The 21,687-nt window shown below is 36.5% G+C and overlaps 1 protein-coding gene across 3 annotated transcripts; it reads right to left on the bottom strand.

Moving 5' to 3' along the window:
* Positions 1-4,629: 4,629 nt before the first annotated feature.
* Positions 4,630-19,850, bottom strand: LOC140783299 (probable tRNA N6-adenosine threonylcarbamoyltransferase, mitochondrial). 3 transcript variants are annotated; one of them, XM_073130132.1, is made up of 14 exons: positions 19,549-19,850; positions 19,397-19,441; positions 17,866-17,940; positions 17,687-17,783; positions 14,504-14,594; positions 10,985-11,034; positions 9,839-10,029; positions 9,580-9,665; positions 9,329-9,407; positions 9,143-9,226; positions 8,955-9,069; positions 8,263-8,351; positions 5,119-5,283; positions 4,630-5,037 (listed from the first exon to the last, which is right to left on the bottom strand). In XM_073130132.1, the coding sequence occupies exons 1-13, from the start codon at positions 19,822-19,824 to the stop codon at positions 5,152-5,154; spliced, it is 1,410 nt and encodes a 469-aa protein (XP_072986233.1). In that variant the 5' UTR covers positions 19,825-19,850; the 3' UTR covers positions 4,630-5,037; positions 5,119-5,151. The 3 variants fall into 3 exon arrangements, with proteins under 3 accessions (XP_072986233.1, XP_072986232.1, XP_072986234.1); XM_073130131.1 differs by having other exon boundaries at positions 5,123-5,283; XM_073130133.1 differs by having other exon boundaries at positions 5,123-5,283; positions 17,866-17,936.
* Between the last annotated feature and the right edge of the window lie 1,837 nt (positions 19,851-21,687).

The following is a 21,687-nucleotide window of genomic DNA, read 5'->3' as shown; positions in this document are numbered from 1 at the left end:
CACCCAGCGAGCTCCCATTTACGGAGGAAAAGGTGGTAGCCACCACTTTTGAATCCCCACCAAAAATTCCTAATAATACCATTGATCTCTTTTAGTAAAAGTTTTGGCAAGGCAACTAATGCCATGAAGTAGACTAGTATAGCGCTCAGCACTGATTTGATGAGAGTAAGCCGACCTGCACGAGAGAGGAGGTTGCACTTCCACAAGGCTAGCCTAGACTTGATTTGTTTCCCGAATGAAACGATAGGCTTGATGTTCAGAAGAGGGGAGGAGGAGAGGGTTACCCAAGTAGCTATCTCTAGGGTTACCCAAGTAGCTATCTGTCCAAAAGAGCTGGTAGAACCTTGCTGTTAGGTCATTAGGTCCAGGAACCTTATCAGGGCTTAAGTTTTTGACAATAGAGGATATCTCCTCTTTAGAGGGAGACCTGCAGAGGTTGTCGAATGCGTCCAAGGGGACTTTAGGAAGAGAGTTCCAATTCAGGTGATATAAGTCCTTGATAGATGTGAGGCTAGTGGTCTTGAAAATATTCCTATAATGCGAGACAAATAAATCCTTGATTTGCCTTTGATCATAAGTCCAGTTACCGTCCTCCATCAACAAATGGAGAATCTCTTTCTCTTGTGGTAGGAAGCAGTGGAGTGAAAAAAAACTTTTGAGTTTCGGTTGCCATGCTGAAGCCACTTGATGTGAGAACTCTGTCTCCAAAACATCTCACTTTTGAGGAGAAAATCTTCGTGTTTAAAACGCTGTCTCCAGTTTAGGTTCACTTTAGTTCCTACAATTCTCTAGAAGAGAATCTCATTTTCAATAGACTCGATTTTGTTTTGGAGGTTGTGGGTGTTGGAACAAGCCCATTGCTTGATCCTGCAAGTTAAAGATAACATATTTTTTGAGATAGGATCTCCAGGAATGTAGCTAGCAGACCAACTTTGCTGACAGAAGGAAATGAAATTGTGGTGTTGAGTCCACCAATGCTCAAATCGAAAGCGACGAGGAAAACGTCTGATCTTTGGGTGCAACATCAAGAGTAGTGGATTGTGGTCATTGCTAATTGCTGGGAGGTGGTATACCTGTCCGGTGGAGAATTTCAAATACCAAAGAATGGAAGGTAGAGTTCTATATAGTCTTTCACGAACTAGTCTCGATCTTCAATTTGACCACGTAAAGTTTAGGCTAGCGAATCCAAAATCTAGAAGACCAGCGCTGTTAATTCAGCTACTGAAAGCAAAGCAGCGGGAGTAGGACGAAACAGTGCCACCAAGCTTTTCATTCGCAGTGGTGATGGCATTGAAGTCACCCATGTAGCAAAAGGGAAAGGGCTAGTGGAATAGTAGTTTATACTTTATACAATCCCGTAGTTGCTCATCTAGGCCGTGGCTAGATCGCCATAGACGCCGCCAAAAATCCATTTAGTGTTTGAGGTTGAATCACCAATATTGGTGATGATGTAGTGAGGAGAAGCTTCCGGAACTTGCACCGAGGTGGAGTCATCCCAAAGCAACCAAAGTCTATCAAAACCCCCCTGAGAGCCGACGACGAAGCTATTGCGAAAGGGTAGTGAAGAGATAATGACGTTGGACTTTTCACTGCTACACTTTGTTTAAGACAAAAGGCCAACGAGGAACCTATATTATGGAGGAAGCTTTTTGTGCTTCAAATTGTTGGCACCGATAATTCTAGGCCATGATCTTTATTGATTTGCCGGCAACGGAGTAGCGCTGCCCGCTTTGGCGTTGCTGCATGGAGAAACCAAGGCATAGATAAGAATACCCATCCCCTTCCATCACTTCTCTCAGCAAAACTCCAGCATCTCCAACACCAGTTGATTGAGGGGAGTCAGCAGAATGAGAGAGAGCTGATGAACTCTTTTAGGGTTTTGATAGTAACGCTTTTCGAAGAGCTGATGGTGGTTGAGTATGGACGGGAACATGAGTAGTGGGGCCATTTTTCAATATGATTGGTAGTAGAGCGAGTAAGGATAGGTACATAAAATAATGGGGTTTTGCATATCCGAGGGTCTTTTGGATTTTGAGTGGGACTGTTCTGCTTAGACAACATCAGGTTGATCGTCTTGTGATAGTTGGAGATGGATGGGTTGTCAGGTTAGAGGGGATAGCTACTTCGAGTAAGGTTGTAATGATTGACAATGGAACTGATTGGAGTATGGTGAAGAGGGGTCGATGTGTCAGCATGGAGATGGGATTTGGCGGTAGAATTGATAGTCTGGGAGCATTAGGTAATGGGTTGGCCAACAGATAGGGGATGTACTAATGGTGGCAATTGGACGTGAACGGAGGGGAAAGCTAGAGACGTCACATCATACACTAAAGTAAGAAGTCTCTTCGGTGTTGACAACAGCATTACATCGTCTGCCGAAGAGAGGTATGCAGCGTCCAAACCCTCACTAGAGCCGTTATGCCTTTCCGGCGAAGCCAATGCTGGGGATGACGATCTCTTGCATGGGCCTTATCCTTATCGGTCGACAAAAGGTACTTGCCTTTCCATTTTAGATATCATGGCTCATGCGAGGTTTGCGCAGCACTTAGGTGGAGGAATTTCAGCTTCAGCATCTCGAAGTGTTTCTGATGGATATGCGGAGGGAAATCACCAGTAATTTTCATCTCGAGCTTGCCCCGTTGAGAGCACTCCGACTGCTTGTGGCCGAGGCAAGCACAAAATGTGTAATATCATGGGAAGTGGTCATTTTTTACGCCAATTTCCTGGATAGTTCCATTGAGCAAGGTGACAATAAGAGATGAAGTGAGAGGCTTGGAAATGTCAACTCTGATACAGGTTCGGATAAATCTTGACCACTTCGCTTCATCAAGGGAATATGAAGGAACAAGTAGCCAACCCTTTCGGGTAGAGCGCGAGCTGTGTTAGTGGAGAGGTACTCCAGGGGAATGGCATGAAATTGGACCCAAAACTCGGCATAGGTGAAGGGCTATGAGTGCACTGGACTATTCGGTTGAAAGTAGGCGAGAGCAAAATGATCTCGATTAAAGACCATGGCGAACCATACCGGCCTTCCATCTATCGATCTGGAGTTCAAAAGCCATTAAATAAACATTCTTACCCCCTTTGATAAAACTCAAGTTTTCCTTCAGGAACCCAAGCTCACATGAACGCATCCTTTGGACCAGCTGGATTGTGGGGCTTGCTGTTGATGAGTTTCCCCATAAGGCAGAGATTGGGCTTTCTTGAAGATATTACATTATCCTCCACCAGGGTAATGGCATCCTCCATAGTATCTCCTATGAGAAGATTGGAGAATCTTTTAAGGAGTTTGTCCTCAGTGTTGGCCATAACTGGGGTAGCGCAATGAGCTGCAGCTTTAAGCTATGAAGCTGAGTGAGGGTGACAGATGAACTAAGCCGGGGGTAACTGAGCCTACGGCAGGAGAACAGCTTCGAAGGTTGACAGGTATAGCAACAGAGAGTAGATAAGAGGAGTAGAGAGGTAAGGGCAATGGTGGGGGTACAGAAAGAGGAGAGAAGGGGGAGCAGGGCCAAGTGAGAGAGAGGAAATTGGAGAAGGTGGGCAGCTGAGTACAATGGAGATCTATCTCTGAGAAGAGATGGGGAAAATTCTCATGGAGAGAGGAGGAGAATCCAAAGTGCTTACCCCACTAATCAGTAGTGATGACTTTTTATTTAGTAATCAACAAAAACATGAGAATTTGATGTTTTATAGCATACTCCATATGCAACCCATATCAAACTAATTACTCCACCTTTTGTTTGTTGCATATGTGCGACACAATGTTATGTCAGCAAACTTCCTATGGTATCTACAGCAGCTAACATAATAAAGGAAGATGAATTCAGAAAGAGCCAATTCTACATGTGTTGTTTTAGACGTGTCTTCAGATGTATTTTAATGTATTTATTGCATGTACAGATATGATCATAATTAATTACACCATCATAATCATCAACTATATTTGCTTTCGGATGCAACCGCAACACTCAAATGCGTGCATCTAACCATACGCGTTAAATCTTCCTGCATGGAATTCCTGCGCAAGATTTTATGGGTTTCGAAGAGTTAGAGTTTATAAGATGTACAAAAGAGACTTCCCGTTGTAAGAAAGATTGTTCTCACAATCAATACATTATAGCTAGAATCGTGGTTGCATCGAAGCTCTATATATAATATCCGGGAACCTTTGTTATTTAAGGGTAGGTTTGAGTGATCCAAAAGGTCTCTCAGGCATGTCATATATTTTTAACACATCTATTGGGTTTGGTGTGAAGAGCGGTAGGTACGTCTAAAAGGCAACACCTACTTTTATTCTTTGGATTCAACCTTACCAAACCTCTCTCCATTTGGGTTAGTGAGGTTGGTTAGTCCCACTCAAGAAAAATTGCCCACAGATTCGAAAACTGTACTTATGACACTTCTATACCTTCTTTTCGTTTTCTCTTATTCAAATAAATCAACTTGTCTATAATTTATCACCTAACAAGGAAGGCTACTTTAGCATCCAAGCACAGCCTAAAGTGTCAGGTAGAATACTCTAGTACGATAAGTGGAAACTTAATAATTCCCAAATCTTTTATCAAGACAAAAAAAAAGAAGCAAAAATTGCATGCCTAAATCATGACGACAGCTGTTAAGACTAACTTCTTCAGATGAGCAATCTTAATAGTAATTTGGTATTATTTAAGTTTCTTTTTCCTTTCAAGTTTGCAGTAGATTCCTTGCACATACAACAACACTCACAAATATGTGCACAACATCCTTAGAATGGGAAATACGTAAACCTTACCATCACCTTAAAGATTGCCCTGGCATCAAGTTGCCAAAACTAGTCAAAACTGAACTATATGTACAACTCTATGAATTATGTAGATACATGGGCATTTAACAATAAATAAGAATCAACACTTTCAGAGAAGCCTACTTTCCCTTGGTTGCTCGGATGTTACATAACTCCTTAGAAAAAGCACAATCTTCACTTCTCAAGCAAGTAGACTGATTCGCAGGTTTTGTAATTTAGCTGACTTAAAATGATATAATTCCTGTTGACTACTGCAGAAATGATGAGAAATAGGTTAAGCTTTCCAGGAATAAAAGCCAGCCAGATGAATCAATCTTAAAATGAAGTCTTACCCACCAGTTTTAGTATAGGACCAATTAATGTATCTACGCCTGCTGAGAAGAACCTTGAATGATGGATGTAAGTGATGGATGTACACGGGCTGTTTTGAGCGAGCGAGCTACACTTTTCCCTTCAGCGTACTCCTCACCCAATGGCCACCGTGGACGCAAATCATACTGTGCCAGAGAATATTCTGTTAGGTGCTATAATTCTAAGCAAAGCAAGATTTAGAAAGAAGAGCACCAATATTTTCACCAAGTTACTAGTGTTTAGGAGTATTTGAAGTTTATTTACACAATCCAATACCTAACATGCTCCAAATAACAACAAAAAGGTAAAGAAACTGCTCACAGCCACAATCGCAGGAGCATCCTATTGAAATTATTCAGACCAAATGGCTGAGAACTTTTATCTGACCTTTTACCAAGACTTATATGAGAGAAAGCAGGGTTCATTGCTAATGAATTGTGGTACAGGGTTCATTTTGATGGATTACTCAAAACGCTACTAGGAAAATGGAAAAGAATAATCCTCTTATTGCAGGAAGTGCCACAGTAACTTTTAAACATAATGGAGATTGTAGCATTTCTATTGCAAATAGTTAGTATGTATTAAAAATACAGGAACTCCAAACATAAAAAATGGTAATATTAAGAGAATTGCACCAAACTGAAGGGAAAGAAGAAGCTAAAGTTATTTTGGAAGACCTGCACCTATCTGAGTATGCTTACCCAGAAACGAAAAGAACTAATTCGAGAAACATAACCAGGTTTCTATTATGATATGAACTTATTAGAATTAATAAAGCTCGATATATGTTTACTTGGTTTTTGTCAACCAGTTTTTTTGTTTCATCCTAATTCATATTAAAAGCAGGGGGTTTATCAACAAAAAAACCCTGCTTCACGAGTCTGAATTCTTATTTCTGACTCATTGCATTATTTTGCATTTCAAATTTTCACTGTTTTTAGGAACACAAGTTTAGGGCATTATATCATAAGATCTGGATAAATGCTATTCATTAATTTTAGGATGTAATAGAGTATGTGATCAGGATAAACATGATAATAAAAGATACAATACAAACTCCGAAGAGTGCAATAAACCTTACAGTACTTATATAACATGGGAAAGATGAAAAAAAAAAAAACAGCCCAAGGTTGCCGATCCTGCTTTTAATATGAAAAATCCTACATCAGTTATAGAACTTCTAAGCATTTGTTAAGTGACTTTGCTTTCCTTGCATCTCATACATATATGATGATTGCTGTTGGACAATCATACCAAGCTTTGGTTACAGTAATTAGCAAGTAATGCAAGATCAACATCAAGGAAAACACAATTTGCTGAAGGGAAAGAAAGTAAAATGAATATTTCAAGTTCCCAAAACAATGTTATAGGTTAATAATTTGGGGCTGAAACAAAGAGTTTACCTCGATCACAAATTAAAGGGAAAATGAATAAGAATTCTTATGTAGTTGGATTACAAGTTAGGAATTCTTAGAGTGACATCAACTCTAAGAACACTAAAGTTTAAGTTGCTCTGCTGAATTAAGAGAAGCTACACTGCAGAAATATGGAGACACTTCATAGCGATGTTATTTCAGAAGGTCAGGAAGAGGACTAATTTATTTGGAATAGATGAAAAGCATATACTGAAGTAAAGACGTGTTCTTATGGATAACGCAGGGAGCTATAATATTCATATTAATGGATTACCGCCAGGTGTCTAAGATGTACATTAGATGGTTCTGTAAAGCACATCTGGAAATAGATAATTGAATCTCGAGAGGCTCTTATGCTAGATACTAATGGGGACTGCAAATGCTTCACTAGGATGGAAATGCACACTTCAAGATTCTATCGTTCCATACATGCGGGGTTCCAAATAAAGGAAAAGTTTGAGTCTGGATAAAATGTTCATCAATCCTTTAAAGAGCAACTCTTTTGACAGGCAAAGTCCCAATGCAAGAAACTGTTTTATTTTTCCTAGATGAGTAAAGGGAAAAAGGCCAATAAATTATAGATGCCTCTTCAAACGACAAACTCTGGTCATGAAGCCACATGTATAATTATGAACCTCAAGGCATGTTTACTGAAACTGGCTGAAACTTGGCTGAAACTAGTTGAATTTTTTTTTTTTTAAGATTTAGGTCCCATCCGACCTAGAGAACATTAATAATTGATGTCTCTAATTACCTTCTTTTGTAACTTCCAACTTTTACTCTTTATCTCTTACACATTCTTCTCCCACTCCTCACGCTTAACCGAGTTTAAGAGAGAAATTTTTATTTTACTATTTTTCTGTCGCTTTTTCTAAATATTTAGAAATTTTTCAGCATTTTAAAATAATATTTAAATTTTAAAGGTATGAGCTGCTGATATGACCGATACAGTCGATACGGTCATTATATATCATTTTTTCGATACCAAGTTTTAGAATCTTGGTATCTACCATAAGATATTGAAGACCTGCATCAAAGCTTCTTTCACAATTTAAATTTATACATTCTTTGAAGGCAATATTTAAGCCAAAATTTTGCTAGAGTTCTATTAAGAGAGCATGTTGTAAGTTGGAAAAAAAAACATGAAAATAACCATACTATCTGCTTTTGTAACAAATCTTTAAGGATCCAACTGCACAAGATGTTTCTTAACAGGGGTAGTGTCTGATTTGCCTTGTTGGTATGAGATATTCCTTCACAAATTTACCCATGCCTAAGCTGACCCTAAATATAAAATTGATAAGCCCCTTAATCCCACAATCTTACCATGGCCATACCATCTAAAGTTGGTTTGTTTTCAGTATGGATGTTTCTTGTGTAACCCATTCCTGTCAAGCATAGTTTGTCCGGAACATCTTCATGTTTGACATCGTCAATTTATCTAGCTGCTGGCAGCCATGATATAGGCATATGGCACTATCATAAAATCTCTGAACAAATTTATTTTTACCTCAGCACAATGAGCTTGTACAAAGAGTTGAAGAGCATTAACAAATGAAGCAGTAATGCAATGTAATAGCCAAGAACAGGTTCCTGACTTAGTGAAAGCACCTAAAATGGTGAAGCTTAACAAACAGAATTTTATCAAACATCAAAGTGTGAAACATAAAGGATAAAAGACAATATCAATCTAAAAGTTCCAGTTAAAACCTGGGAATCTTCAGGCTCATTGGCAGGAGGTGGAGCATCAAATCTCCCTAAAAGGAAGTGCTCAATCCCAGCCCAAGCAACCATCACACCTATTCCAAATCAGTACTTCAATTAATCAAATCTAACAAGCCAAGGAGAACATGTATTTAAATGCAAACCATCAATGCATGCATTACTACACAAGCAAAGATCTTGGAAACAGGAACATCTCATGAACCAAACATACATAATCAAACCATGCCAAACGGCAGTGATTGTGAATATACTAGTATGGTTTAGTTTTGATGAATATGATTCAGAATTGGCCAAGCAAGAAACATTAGGTCTTATTTGGTTTGAGACTAAGGCCCGAACTCAATTAGTTAGTCTTATTTTTTAGTCTTAATTTTTTAGAGAGTAAACTTGATTAGATATGAAAAAGATAAAAAGATATTTGATTACTGAACCAGTTTAAAGGTCCCTACACTCAAAACAAACATGGCCTTAGGAAAAAAAGTGGAATAACCTCAAAATAGCCCAACCAAATAATCTTCAGGCTCACAGTTTTATTAATCAGCCATTATACGTGGTGTTTAATCAACTTGCCCACCATTGTAACTAATATGTAACCACCAGAAAAATGTTTTAATAACCAGTTGCACACAACTCTGAAGGTAATCAGCATAGAAAGACAAATTAGAGAAATTCCTTACCATTGTCGGTACAAAGGCTTGGAGGAGGGCATACAAGTTTCAGGCCATTCTTCTCCACAATATGATTAAGACGAGTTCTTACATATTGATTTGATGCAACACCTCCCGAAACTACCTAGAAGTTTTCACAAAGAGATGGACGTCAAACATAAGCCCCATTTTAGCCCTAAATAAACAAATTTACTTACCAAACATTTAATAGAAGGTTCAATCTTCAATGCCCATTCAATTGCTCGCTGACACCTTTCCTCCAAATGTAGTACAGCAACTCGCTGCAGAAACCCAAATGCATTGTTCTTAAGCTCATATAAAGATACTAAATTTTTGAAAAGCCTATTGATGGGCTATAAATTGAAGTATCAATAATCTAAAACCTGAAAAGATGCAGCAATATCTGCCCTTAACCTTCTTTCATCCAAAGTTGCAGAAGAAATGGGAATATTGTTTATGCATCTGAAATTAATATACAACCACATAACAAGTCAACAAATAACAAATATACTCCTGAAAAAGATGACATAATAATTTGAGTAGCAGTACCATTAAAAGTGTTTTCAATACTTAAGTAGGTATTACCATATAGGCATTATATAAGAATAAAGGTTTTATCATTGTAATCTCTTACAAATTTCTAGATTCAATAGCCAATCTAACTTGAGTCTTTAAACCTGCATATGAGAAATTGCAATCCTTATGTTGCCTCATTGGGATCTGAGATAGAAAAGAGAAAAAAAATAAAGAAAAATCTTCAGAAAAAAGCATATGATGACAATATTATCACTAGTATATACTATAAACTTATAAAGTACTATACAAGAAAACGCTTGTTTCATATCTCGATATCACTGCCAATCGAAATACAAAACCATCGGTAAAGAACTTACTGAGAATTTAATAGAGTTTGGATCACCTTCCAGAGCAAGTTCTTCAAGAGCAGGGCCACCACCTTTTCTCATATCGAGGCCAAGCCATCGTGCTGTCTTATCATATGCCTCTCCAATTGCATCATCTATTGTTGTCCCAAGTTGCACATAATGACCAAGACTGTGAGCGAGAATGAGAAGATTGTGTCCACCTGATTAGGGCACCTGGTTAGACACCCAACTGCAAATTGCTAGGAACCAACAATAAGGAAAGTCTATATTATAATAGCATGCCAAGAGCAACTGCGAAAAATAGCATCTAGAGAAAAGAACGTGAGATGAAACCTAACAGTTGCAAATAAAGCATACTGGACATTGACAATTACATACATAATTACCTTGACCTGTAGAAAGAAGAAGATATAAATCCTGTTTCAATTAAAATTGTACTTCATATACTTTCTTTTTCCTTACAGAGTTAAATGCTGTGATTTTCCATCAATCACAATGTCTTTCATTATCTTAATCCTTATCTGCTCAACCAACAACATATAACTTCTTTGAACAGACTATTAATGTTGTATACTTCCTAAGACATAAGAACTATGTAAAGCTAGTAAAAAACCTTCACATCCATACATCAAGAATAGTTGGCATTCCTCAAACAAAAATGCGATAAATAGAAGTGCATCAACAGATTTTACATACTTTTAATTGTTATACAAATAATAGATATAAGTCACTGATACATAACAAACGTATGACAATATGAAACAATTAAATCAATTTATTATACTAGACTAACTAGACTTAAGTGCATCAATGGCTATAAAATTTAAAAAGCAAACAAAAGACAAGGAAAATGGCATATTTGTAAGATAGTTGAATGACTATGCCAATTAATGGCTGCTCGCATGTATGAAAAGACAAAATAATTGACCCAGTATGCTTATAAAAAACTGTAAAAGGAATATGGTAACTTCCACTATATTAACTATACTTGTTGCAAAGAAAGACGATGAAGGTCTTTCAATAATCAAGAAGAATATAATCATATTTTGGACTAGGTGGGAACAACTCATTCATGATGCATAAAAGAAATCAGATTTAGATAGAACATAGAGCTTTTGGCAAAGAAATATCATGTAACAAACAAAAATAGGGTACCTGAAATAAGAAGAGTCAAGAACGGAAAATGCAGATCCCTCTGTACAAGCCTGGAAGGAAGTAATAAGCATAAGAAAAATACATTCCATTGCATACCAAACAATTTCAACATGAAGCCAATCCACTATCTATTGACTTTATCAATTGTCTAGTTCAATTTCTGGAATCTTCAACCTAGATGTCATGGAGGAAATTGAAGTTTGAGAATTTTATGCTTATTTCAAGGAGAAAAGGAAATTACAAGATTAGTTTATTATAATCAGATTGATGGAAAAAGCCAACTGGGAATGCCAAAACCAACTAAGACACAAGTCATAAACTATAGAAATAAATAAATGGGATATCAGCACCAGATTAGCTGATTAGGGTCACACTCTTATTCTTATATTGCATATAGTATGAGGCTGAAGCTTATTCTTTATTATGCATATACAACCCAAACATTGATACAAGATCACTAGCTCTGATAACAGGAATCAAATAGGACAATCTAGCTCTGAGCCTACTGGCAATAATTTTTCTGATGCAGAGCAGTAAGAGGAAGACTTGGATCAACAAAGAAGAAAAAAGAAAAGAAAAGAAAAACAGAAATAAAGACTGACAGCAATAGAACAAGTATTGCACGTTTGTGTTTTGAGATTTGGTCTTTGTTTCTATGCTAGAAGTATCAAAAGAAACTTGGTTAGGGCTACTTATACTGCCTTTAGAGGAAACATGCAAACATAAAGTATCAATGCCCAAGAAATCATTGGTGAATCAGCTCAAAAGAAAAAATCCACATAAACTACATAAAAGGAAAAGAAAATAGATGAACAGATTGTGGAAGCAACACTGAGGAATGAGGACCAAACAAATAAATTGAAAGGAGCCAAATAAAGGAAGAAACTAGAAATAAGGAGAGAAAAGGAAGAGGAAAATAACTATTAGGCCCACTTTTGCTCACCAGAAAGTATCCTGGGTGGTTGTCCCCATACTAATCAATCCATTGAAGAACATGAAAAAAAATACTCTTTTTCCTTTATTTCTTGAAAAAAATATACTCTCTCTTAAGACAGATGGGAGAGATTTAAATCCCAAATTTTTTAGTAAGGATTGTATGAGAATTCAGTCACATTAGTAGAAATTGGTCAAAAGAGACCACAGCCTCATAGTTATGACAAAAGACCTAACCAATTACTAACTGTTGACCCAATACACCTTAAATTAAGATAAAGTTAAGTTCAAATATTAAAGTTATGAAAATATACAAAAATGACTCAAATAAATAGTAAAACATAACTCAAATAAACTAAATTCAATTAGATTGGACTCAATTATGACCCGCCAAGACTAGTAAACCTAATCTGATATTCTATGAAGGTACTCTGTTCCCAGATAGAAGAATCACCAACTTCACTTATGTAAGCCAATTTTTGGAGTAAGCAAGCAAATTAACTTTTCTGAATCTGATTATAATTTCCACCAGTAGTTGGAATTTGTATCGTATATTCAGATAATTGACTAAAGATAAGTCTACCTGGTCACCCTTCAATAACAACCAATTTCACTTATTTATCTTGATTTTCATGGTTCTCCAAATTTCAAAAAATGGATATTTTTTCTAGCCATACACTAAAATCATGCCCTATATTTCTTTTCTCACTTGTTTTGGATGATTTATGAGCATACGAAAATCACAAGCACATAAGCAGCTTACAAAAGCCCATTAATCAGCTGATATGGGAGGGAGGAGGGAATACGGAAATCATGGATTCTTCTAATAACTATGTCGATGCATGGTCAGCACAACTATTGCTGCCCTGGTAAGTAGGCCTGGGTTGGCACGATAACCATGGTCAGTAGTTTCTACTTTCTAGATTCAACTTCCAAGGAAGTTGCAAGGGGCATTAAAATAAGGTTTAATTACACTAACACCCCCTAAACTATAGGGTAGTATCGCAATCACCCTCTGACATTTAAAACGCTATAACCACATCCCCTAAACTAATCAGGGATTACAGTATTGCCCTTCCGTTATACCAGCGTCTTATTTTTTGACTAAAAATAGTCACGTGTAGTTCACATATGAAATTTGACATATATATCCTTAGAATATAAAAATATTTTATATTAAGACAGAATACCCTTCTTCTACCTTCATTCTTCTTTTTTTCTTCTCATTCCTTCATTTCTTTTCTTCTTCCTCCTTCACCCCATTCCAAATCTCTCATTTTTAGTCAACCCCAACATTTCCTAAACCCAGAACCTTTCTTCACCAACCCAATCAAAATCTAAACTTTCTTACTCAACCCCAATCCGAAACTAGAACACAATCCATGTAATAGAGACAAATCCTAAGCTCATAAAGAACTACTAAAATCAGAATATCGATTCACAGAGATTCTCTAACCTGATCTATTCTTTACAATTAGTGGTACACTGTCTTACACTATTAAGAAAAGCACGAAGCAGTTCACCATCAATCAGACCATCCTTTCCCCTCCATTTTGGCCCAAGGAGTCTCTAATAGTCATTCCTCTTCATTTTGGCTCAATTACTTTCCTCCATCCTAACCAACCTTTCCCCCTCCCTCTCCCTGGCCCATCATTCTCAAGATTCGATGCCTGAGCATGAACCGCTCCACCTAAAATCACTCTAGCGAGTCGAGAGCCATCGCTGCCGCGAGAGACTCGAACACGGCCGATTAGCTAGCGCGTTTGCGAACCGGTCGACAAACTCGACGCGGTTCAGATTCGTCTCATACTCACCGAGCATGACGCCGAGGAGAGTGGTGAAGTCGCTGAGTCGAGCGTCGGTGGTGGCGTGGGAGGCGGCTGGGGAGGGGCCAAGCTTCGGGGAGGGTAAATTAGTTCTACTTTTATATGCCATTAGTAGTTTTTTATGAAGGGTAAAATGGGTATTACGTATTCTCTCTAATAACAACTAATAGAAATATAGAAAAATATCATAGGGATAGGGATAAAAGAGTAATCGGTCATTTTCCGTTATCACCGTCACCTCCGTTACACCCCCTGTTAGTTTAGGGGGTGTGGTTGTAACGTTTTAAATGTCAAGGGGTGACTGTGATACTACCCTATAATTCAGGGGGTGTTACTGTAATTAAACCTTAAAATAAATAACCTAGAAAACATAAATTTCACAAGAATCCAACATATCAATTGATGGCTTAACAACTATTTTGTTAAATGTCACTATCTCCAAACTGTCAGAGATATTAATACATGCAAAATAAGGTGATGAAAACAAGAGAATAGGAAATGTTCCTTTCCATTTTTGGGAGCTATATCTAAAGGTGTTAAAAGTAAGATAATAAAAAATAATCTTTCTAGGTTTTGAATGTTATGTTGATGATATCCCTATATCTAATCAGAGAGATATAAAATATCAAACATCTTGATCCAAATTAGGGCACTGAAACGTTTTACCGCAGACCTCATTTTAATATTGGCACCAAACCAAACTCGAATGTTTCGGTTTGGTTTGCAGTTTTAGAACCAATGCATGTGTATGGAAGCTTACCTAGCAACCAATGCATGAGCTTCCATATGATGAACTCCAACTATAGGCAAGTTGAACATTCCAGCTACTCTCCGAGCTTTGGAAACACCCACTGCATAAGAAAAATGGATCACTACATATGAAAGTTGTATACCCATATTGACATGATTATGAATATGTGCAAGAATCTATTACAGAAACAAACACCTCCATATGAATCAAAGAAAATAATAGCAGTCCAGGATGTTTTGCATATAATTGGTCACATCTTAAAGGGATGCAGGTCCAACTAATGAGTGATCAATGATCAACTTTAGAGTTTATATCACCCTTTCCTAGAAGTCGACAACTCATGGGATAAGCCCCACCAATGATCAGGAAGAAGACTAGATCTCTTCAATTATATCTAACTATGGCATGTGATTTTTATATCTCCAGACATTAAATTTTAATACTGAAATGATATAAAGTAAATACGATTTGTGTAAAAAGGTTTGAAGGGAGCTTAATTTGTTGCAGGTGGTAGAGATAACTCAATTCAATTGATTAAATAGTAAGGTCAAACTCCTAACAGGGTGCTATATCCAATTTATGGGTGTCGATAACTAACTACTGGTCACCAACAATTTAAATAGTAAGGTCCACCTGTTTGCTTACCCCACCCATGGACCAATAACATGTTGAAATTTTCAGCTTTCTCAATGAGAAAGTAAAGTAATTGTTGCACGCTACAGACTCTATACTCACACTTCTCCCTTCTTATGTGAGTTCTAAAGCTAGACTGCAATTTCCAGTAATTGCAGAAAATTTTAAAATTCTAGAGCAGGTTTGCATGGTCATCTGGTTTTTTATAGTTTGCACTTATTTATCTATATGTACTCTGCCTTACTAAGAATTACACATGATTATTCATCGAAACTATCATATTACAAGCCTTCAAGGAACAAATCTAAATAAAATACTATATCAACATTTTCATTATTTTTCTCAAATCAATGAAGCACGGACTTGAACACGGGACATGAAAACAACACGATATGGACACAGAGACATGGCAAATTTTGAAAAAATAAGACACAGACACGGAGAAATAAATAAATAAATAAATAATATATAATTATTATTGATACATCTAAAAAAAGTTTATCACACTATCTTCCTATAACATTATCAGTTTATCACACTAATTAGAATTAATATAAACAATAAAAATTTAAATTTAAGTCCTATTGGTATCAAAAGAAAAATAAGGGAAAAATTAAAGGCTTTAAAGGAGAGAGAGAGAAAGAGGCAAGTGAGATCATTTTAAAGGAGAGTAGGTTTGCTTGCAAGGAGAGAGGGAGAGAGAGAGAGAGGTCTGCTTGCATAGAGGGAGAGAAGGGGGGAGGGAGAGAGAGAGAGAGAGAGAGAAAGGTCTGCTTGCGGGGAGGAAGAGGAGGGAGGGAGAGAGAATCTCGTCCATCGCAGTTGGCCTCAAAGAAGCTGCTCAGCTACACAGCCGTCGCAGTCGTTCATCATGCTCGCCATGGTCACTCTATCGCACCCGGCTCGTTCTTCACACTCATCCATCGCAGCCGCTCGTCCGTTGCAGGTGAGGACTTTGGGCTAAGAGAGTGAGAGATTTCCTCTAAGGGGTGAGGGTTTGGGGTAATTAATTTTGGGTTTGGATCCGAGTTAATAAAAAGGACACAAACCCGACCAGTTAACACCAATATTAGTCTTATCGGTGTCCCATTCATGTCCCCCCATATCCCTCCTGTGTCCAATATTTTTTTTATATTTTTTTAATTAAGGATACTTCGGACCCGTATGTCTGAGAAGTGTCCAACACGAACACCTCCCCGTAGGAAAGCTGTTTGTGCTTCATAGTTCTCAATCCTTATGCATATCTAATGAAAAAAAATTGTTTCTACGTGTATGACATTATATATGTTACAAAGTGATCGCAACACAAAGGAATTATCAAATAAGTACAAAGTTTAATATCACAAAAAGTTTGACATTAGCTGGACAAAGAAAATGACTTCACGTGCAGAAGGTTCCCACCAATGTGAGTTCTAGAGAGAGCAAGATGAATAAAGGTTTACCCCCGTTGCTGAAGGATATTAATAATGACTTAAAGATTCACAAAAAGTGTGCAAAATGGCATTAATCAAGATTCCAAGTATTGAAATCAGGATCGGGATCAGCTGTCCGAAAAAATAATATGTATTGGCCATATTGGCAGTAGTGGCCATCTGTATTGGCTTGTATTTTAAAAATAATTCTTAACAATTTTTATAAAGAGAAAATTTCTAAAACTTTTAGAAAAATAATAATAAGATATAAATATAAATTTATCATATATAAAGTCTAGAAACTAAAAAATAAATATTATTTTCTCAATCTCTATCTCTCCCTCCCTTTCTACCATTCACACTCTCCTCTCTTATACAAATAAAAAAAAATTTTACACTCTCCTAATAACTCTCTTATCAAACTCTCTGTCCCACTACTCTCTCTTACTCTCTCACTCAAGAAAAAAAAAACTCTCTCCCTCTCCTTCTCTCCCTCTCTCCCTCTCTCTCTCCCCCTCTCTCTCTCTCTTTTTCTCTCTCCCCTCCCTAGCATTCTCACTCTTCCTCTCCAACTCTCTCTCCCCTAAGCCGATGCTTCTTTGATGTTGTTTCAACCTCCATCAATATTCGGCAAAACGTTTCGACGCAGATCCAGCTCCATCAACCTTAGATAGACTATTTTCTTCTTATATTCTCTCTTTCTCTCTCCGACGAGCTCTTTTTTTTCTTTCACTCCTCTCTCTCTCTTTCTCCCTTTCTCTCTCCTGCTTTCGGGATGTTTCAACCAATACGATCAATCCCGACTTGGAACGGATCAAATATTGGCCGATTTGGTCAATATTAGGCCAAAACCAATCTCGATTGTGATCAGTTGAAACTAGCTTCCGTGGCATAAATGTAAATGATTCATTCCTAATAAACCTAGACAAACTATAAAGTATTGTAAAAGAAGCTACATGAATAATTTCCTTAATTAATTTGAATATATCTAAATATCTCCTAAGAAATATTTTTATTTTATAATTGTATCTGTAGTATTTTGCCAGTTCAACAATCAAATATCAAGAGAACTAATAATGAGAATAAGAATACTTAAATATTCAAAACTTCAGAATATGAAAAGGCAGTCATGAGAATTTTGTCATACCCCTCAGGCAAAGACTTAAGCCTGGGCCAATAGTTACAGCAACTGCAGAAAGATCTTTTCCTATCAAATTTGCATTATTAAGTGCTTGTTGAACAACCTGCAAAACTAAAAAAAAAAAATTAGAAAAGTAGATTGAAAACAATGTTGCATCAACTATTTGACTAAATAAGAAATCAAACCTTGTCAATTACTAGTGCATGTGCTTCTTCAGCCATCTTAGGAGCAACACCCCCATACTTTGCAAGCAAATCTGCCTTAATAAGGTGAACATTAAAGGCCAAAATGTCAAAATCTAAATACTATATCCCATGTCAAAAAAGAAACTACCACGAAAAGACAAGCACCATAAAATAAAAGGAACAACTACATAAAGATGAGCTTCAAGAACAACTTTGAGTGAACTAGTATGGTTGGACTTTTGGGGAGGGAGAAAGGTGTGGAAAGAGAAGTGAATGTGAAGATGCTGGAATGGTGAACTTGAGAATATAAGTTTTTGGAAGAGAAATTATCTCCACAACAAGTACATAATAGACTGTAAAGACTAAAGAATGAACATAAGACACAATAAGCCATAAAGAATGAATAATTGCATAGTCGTGCTATCTTATTTTGTGAATATTAATAATTATCAATTTGATAATCAGAAAGACTTCTTTATCCTTGACAACACTGTACAGTTTAGAATTTAGATTCTTTGAATTTCAGTCTTTTATGATAGAATTTCTCAGCTGGTCAATAGATTCAGAACCAGAAACAACTGAAGTCATAACTCCATAAGCTTGGTTAAAACCAAAACGAAAGCAGTACCTCGAACCTTTCCCTGAAACTTAAATTTTCAAGTTCATGTTAATGTCTGTATTTCAATCAATAGATTAAGGCCTAAAGGCCATTGTCTTGAGCCCTTTATATTTACCTAATAATGTTATTCTCTTTGGGTGGTCAATTGGCCAAATAAATGAAACCCGTATTTCAACATGTCCTTTAGAAAAACTTATTTATAAGAAGCAATTAACTTGAGACTGTAGATGTTGCTTGGTATTTAGTATTGAAGCAACAAAATTTTCAGCCAAATTATCCATTAATTTATTTTCACTTCTTGCAGTAATTTTATTTTATTTTCTTTTCTATTTCTTTTCTTTTTGGCTTCCTATCATCCTTATAGCACATTCTTCTTGAAACAAATCACTTCTACTTATCCTACATAAGTCAAATGCAGTTTGTTGTCATAGACAAATTTAACTCAAGAATTCCAGTTGTATAATGTCCGAACAACCTTTCATTATTTCTGCCCTCCTAGCTTTTACATTATATTGTTTATTTCTGTTTCTCTTGTGCTTTGTTCTGTTCCCTGACCTCACTTATCCATAACATTGGCTGTTACAAAGAACATAGTGTCGATTGGAGAAAAAGGGTATCTACCATGTTTCAGACAACTTCCAGTGGTTCTTTTATGGACAAATGAATTCATACAAAAGGTGCATATTATAGTTATTCATAATACTGTATTTATAAATTAGAATACCACGAGTAAAATAAATTATCCTACAAGATATTTAGAAAAATACAAATTCAACTAGAAATTGAGATAATCTCACTAGTAAACAAACAAATAGAAATAGTGAGAAGATCAAGATAATGGACTACCAGTCTGAGTCAATTCCATCTATTACATAATTTCATATTTAAATATACAGCAAAATGCGAGCTTACTTGGGAAGACACAACTTGGCTAAGAATTTCCCCATTCCCTCTGACCTGAGAACAAGATAAAGAAAACATCCAAATGTATTTAAATCGAGAAAAAGAAAAGCTCTCTTCACTAATTACGAAACAGAGAAATCCAGATGCTTCAAGAAACCTACAACCGCAGCGGCAGTGTCATCACAGCTCGTCTCGATGCCAAGAACGATCAAATCCTCTCGGTCGCAAGTGTGAACCGATGAGTCCACAGCACGGATACTGGAAGCTGAGGGCATAGTAGAAAGGGATTTGGTGGGGAGGCTCCAAGAGAGAAGAAAGGTGGAGGCAAGGGGTCGACGGAGTGAGGAAGCTTTGCTTCTATAGAATGGAAGAGAGGGATTGAGAAGGAGAGCGAAGCGGGAAATGGATAGAGATGAGATGAGAAGAGAGCCTGTCATTATTCTACGAGGAGTAGTATGCGAGTCGAGTGCAAGACGAGGAAGGCTTTATTAGGGATTTAGGATTAATTACATTTTGACCCTTTGAGCTATCGTTTCAAATCATTCATGAAAAGAACACATATACGGATATTAGTCATTACCCCTAAATTATCTAATTATATAATTAAGTACCTTCCATTATAAATTCTATTAGGAAAATATTAAAGAATTAATTAACAGATTAGATGAATAAAAATATCTTTACTTTCTTTTTCTCATCATGTTCGAAAGTTAATTTTAAAAAAATTAGAGAATATCAGTTTAAAGTTCAACATTAAGAGAAGTTGTCAAGGAGACTACTAAAGAGAAGATAGAATAATATAGAATGAAGACAAGGGCAATTTTGTTACTCTATTAAGTAAGTCAAATTTTAAGATTATTTACATCAAATTCTAATAAAATATTGGTGGAGAGAGTTTAGTGATATATTTAAATAGTTTAGGAGGTATATTTGCCCACTTTATTTCTTAAAAGGAGTGAAAGTGATAGCGAACTATGGTTGAGGGGTACAAGATGTAAACAGTAAACCTAAGGAGTTCTACATAAGTTGGTAAATCAGATCAGGGCAAATCGATTCAGCCCATTGTATTTATGAACCACTTGGTTCACAAGGGGTAGTGAGTCATATTTATACTTAGGGCAAATTATAATTTACCTTTGTGGTTTGGTCTAATTTAAACTTATCCTTTTAACTTACCCCTTGTACTTCAAATTTAAGAAGTTAATCCCCTAGTTTAGGTCAAATTATTATTTAAATTTTTTTGCCTAAAACTAAAGCTGGTTTATTATCATCAGTATTTTTCATTATAAGTAAGCTACTAAATGACCAAACTATCTTGATATAATATTTTTATAAGGGTAATTAAGTCTTTTCATATATTATTAGCGACTGATAAACAATTGTAAAACGACGAATAAATACTTAAATTTGAAGTACATAGGTATAAATTAAAATCGAGCTAATTATAGAGAGGTAAACTTTAATTTATCCTTGTACTTTAGTTCTAACTCTTGGTACTTTTGCCTCTCAAAAGTATTTAAGCAATTTGCACAAAAGATAAAACATCTGCAATCTGCCACGTGCGTTCCACGTGAGGTTTCTCAGTGGGAGAGCTAGCAACATACACATCACCACTAAATAAAATCAGAATAACAGAAATAATAGTAAAGCCCACGAGTCACAACAATTCCATCAATAGTACCAAAAGCGGCTGAGTTCCTGAATAGAAGAGTACATACTAAAATTAGCTACAATAAGGAGAAAAACATGCCCTAAAACAAAAAACTACAATACCAAATAAATAAGAGAGACCTAATGAACAACTCATTAAGTTGTTATAGAAGCTCTCATTGCGACTGTAATCAATCTACATCATACGTTAAATATGGATAAGTTTGATGCTCAACATGTGATGCAAATTGGGTCAGATTGGATCATATCATGAGGATATTGGGTTCGATGGATTGATTATATTTATCTTTTAATTAATTCATGTTTATCTCTTATGTAAGCCCTCAAGGTAAGTCAACTCATTGTACTCGATTTCTATATATAGAGGAGTTGGCTTCTTATTTAGTTATTTTCTTATTATCGCATTTATTATTTTAACGTAGCTGTTATAATGTCTTTACCTTTCTAAGAGTATATCATAACCGTAGAACCTCTAAAGCTTCCAAACCCTAACCACTTTTCTCTAGCAGCCACCTTACTATACAGCCATTCACCTCTACCCTTGACCGTCTGCCACTCTCCGACGACCGCCGCAACATTGGATATTTGTCAATCTATCATATTTTGACCTTCCTCTACTGTTTTATTAA

The sequence above is a fragment of the Typha latifolia genome, chromosome 3, assembly GCF_019914945.1.
Source record: "Typha latifolia isolate L0001 chromosome 3, TyphaL0001v2, whole genome shotgun sequence".
NCBI lineage: Eukaryota > Viridiplantae > Streptophyta > Magnoliopsida > Poales > Typhaceae > Typha > Typha latifolia.
The sequence above is the reverse complement of the archived record's forward strand: the minus strand, read 5'-3'. Positions and strand labels throughout refer to the sequence as shown.

Excerpts from the sequence above, each read along its gene's own strand:
- LOC140783299 (XM_073130132.1), bottom strand. The coding sequence starts at position 19,824 with ATGACAGGCTCTCTTCTCATCTCATCTCTATCCATTTCCCGCTTCGCT. Across the intron at positions 17,941-19,396 it reads GCCAAGTTGTGTCTTCCCAA|GCAGATTTGCTTGCAAAGTA; the intron begins GTAAGCTCGCAT and ends CACCTTATTAAG. Across the intron at positions 11,035-14,503 it reads GCTCATGCATTGGTTGCTAG|GCTTGTACAGAGGGATCTGC; the intron begins GTAAGCTTCCAT and ends ACTTCCTTCCAG.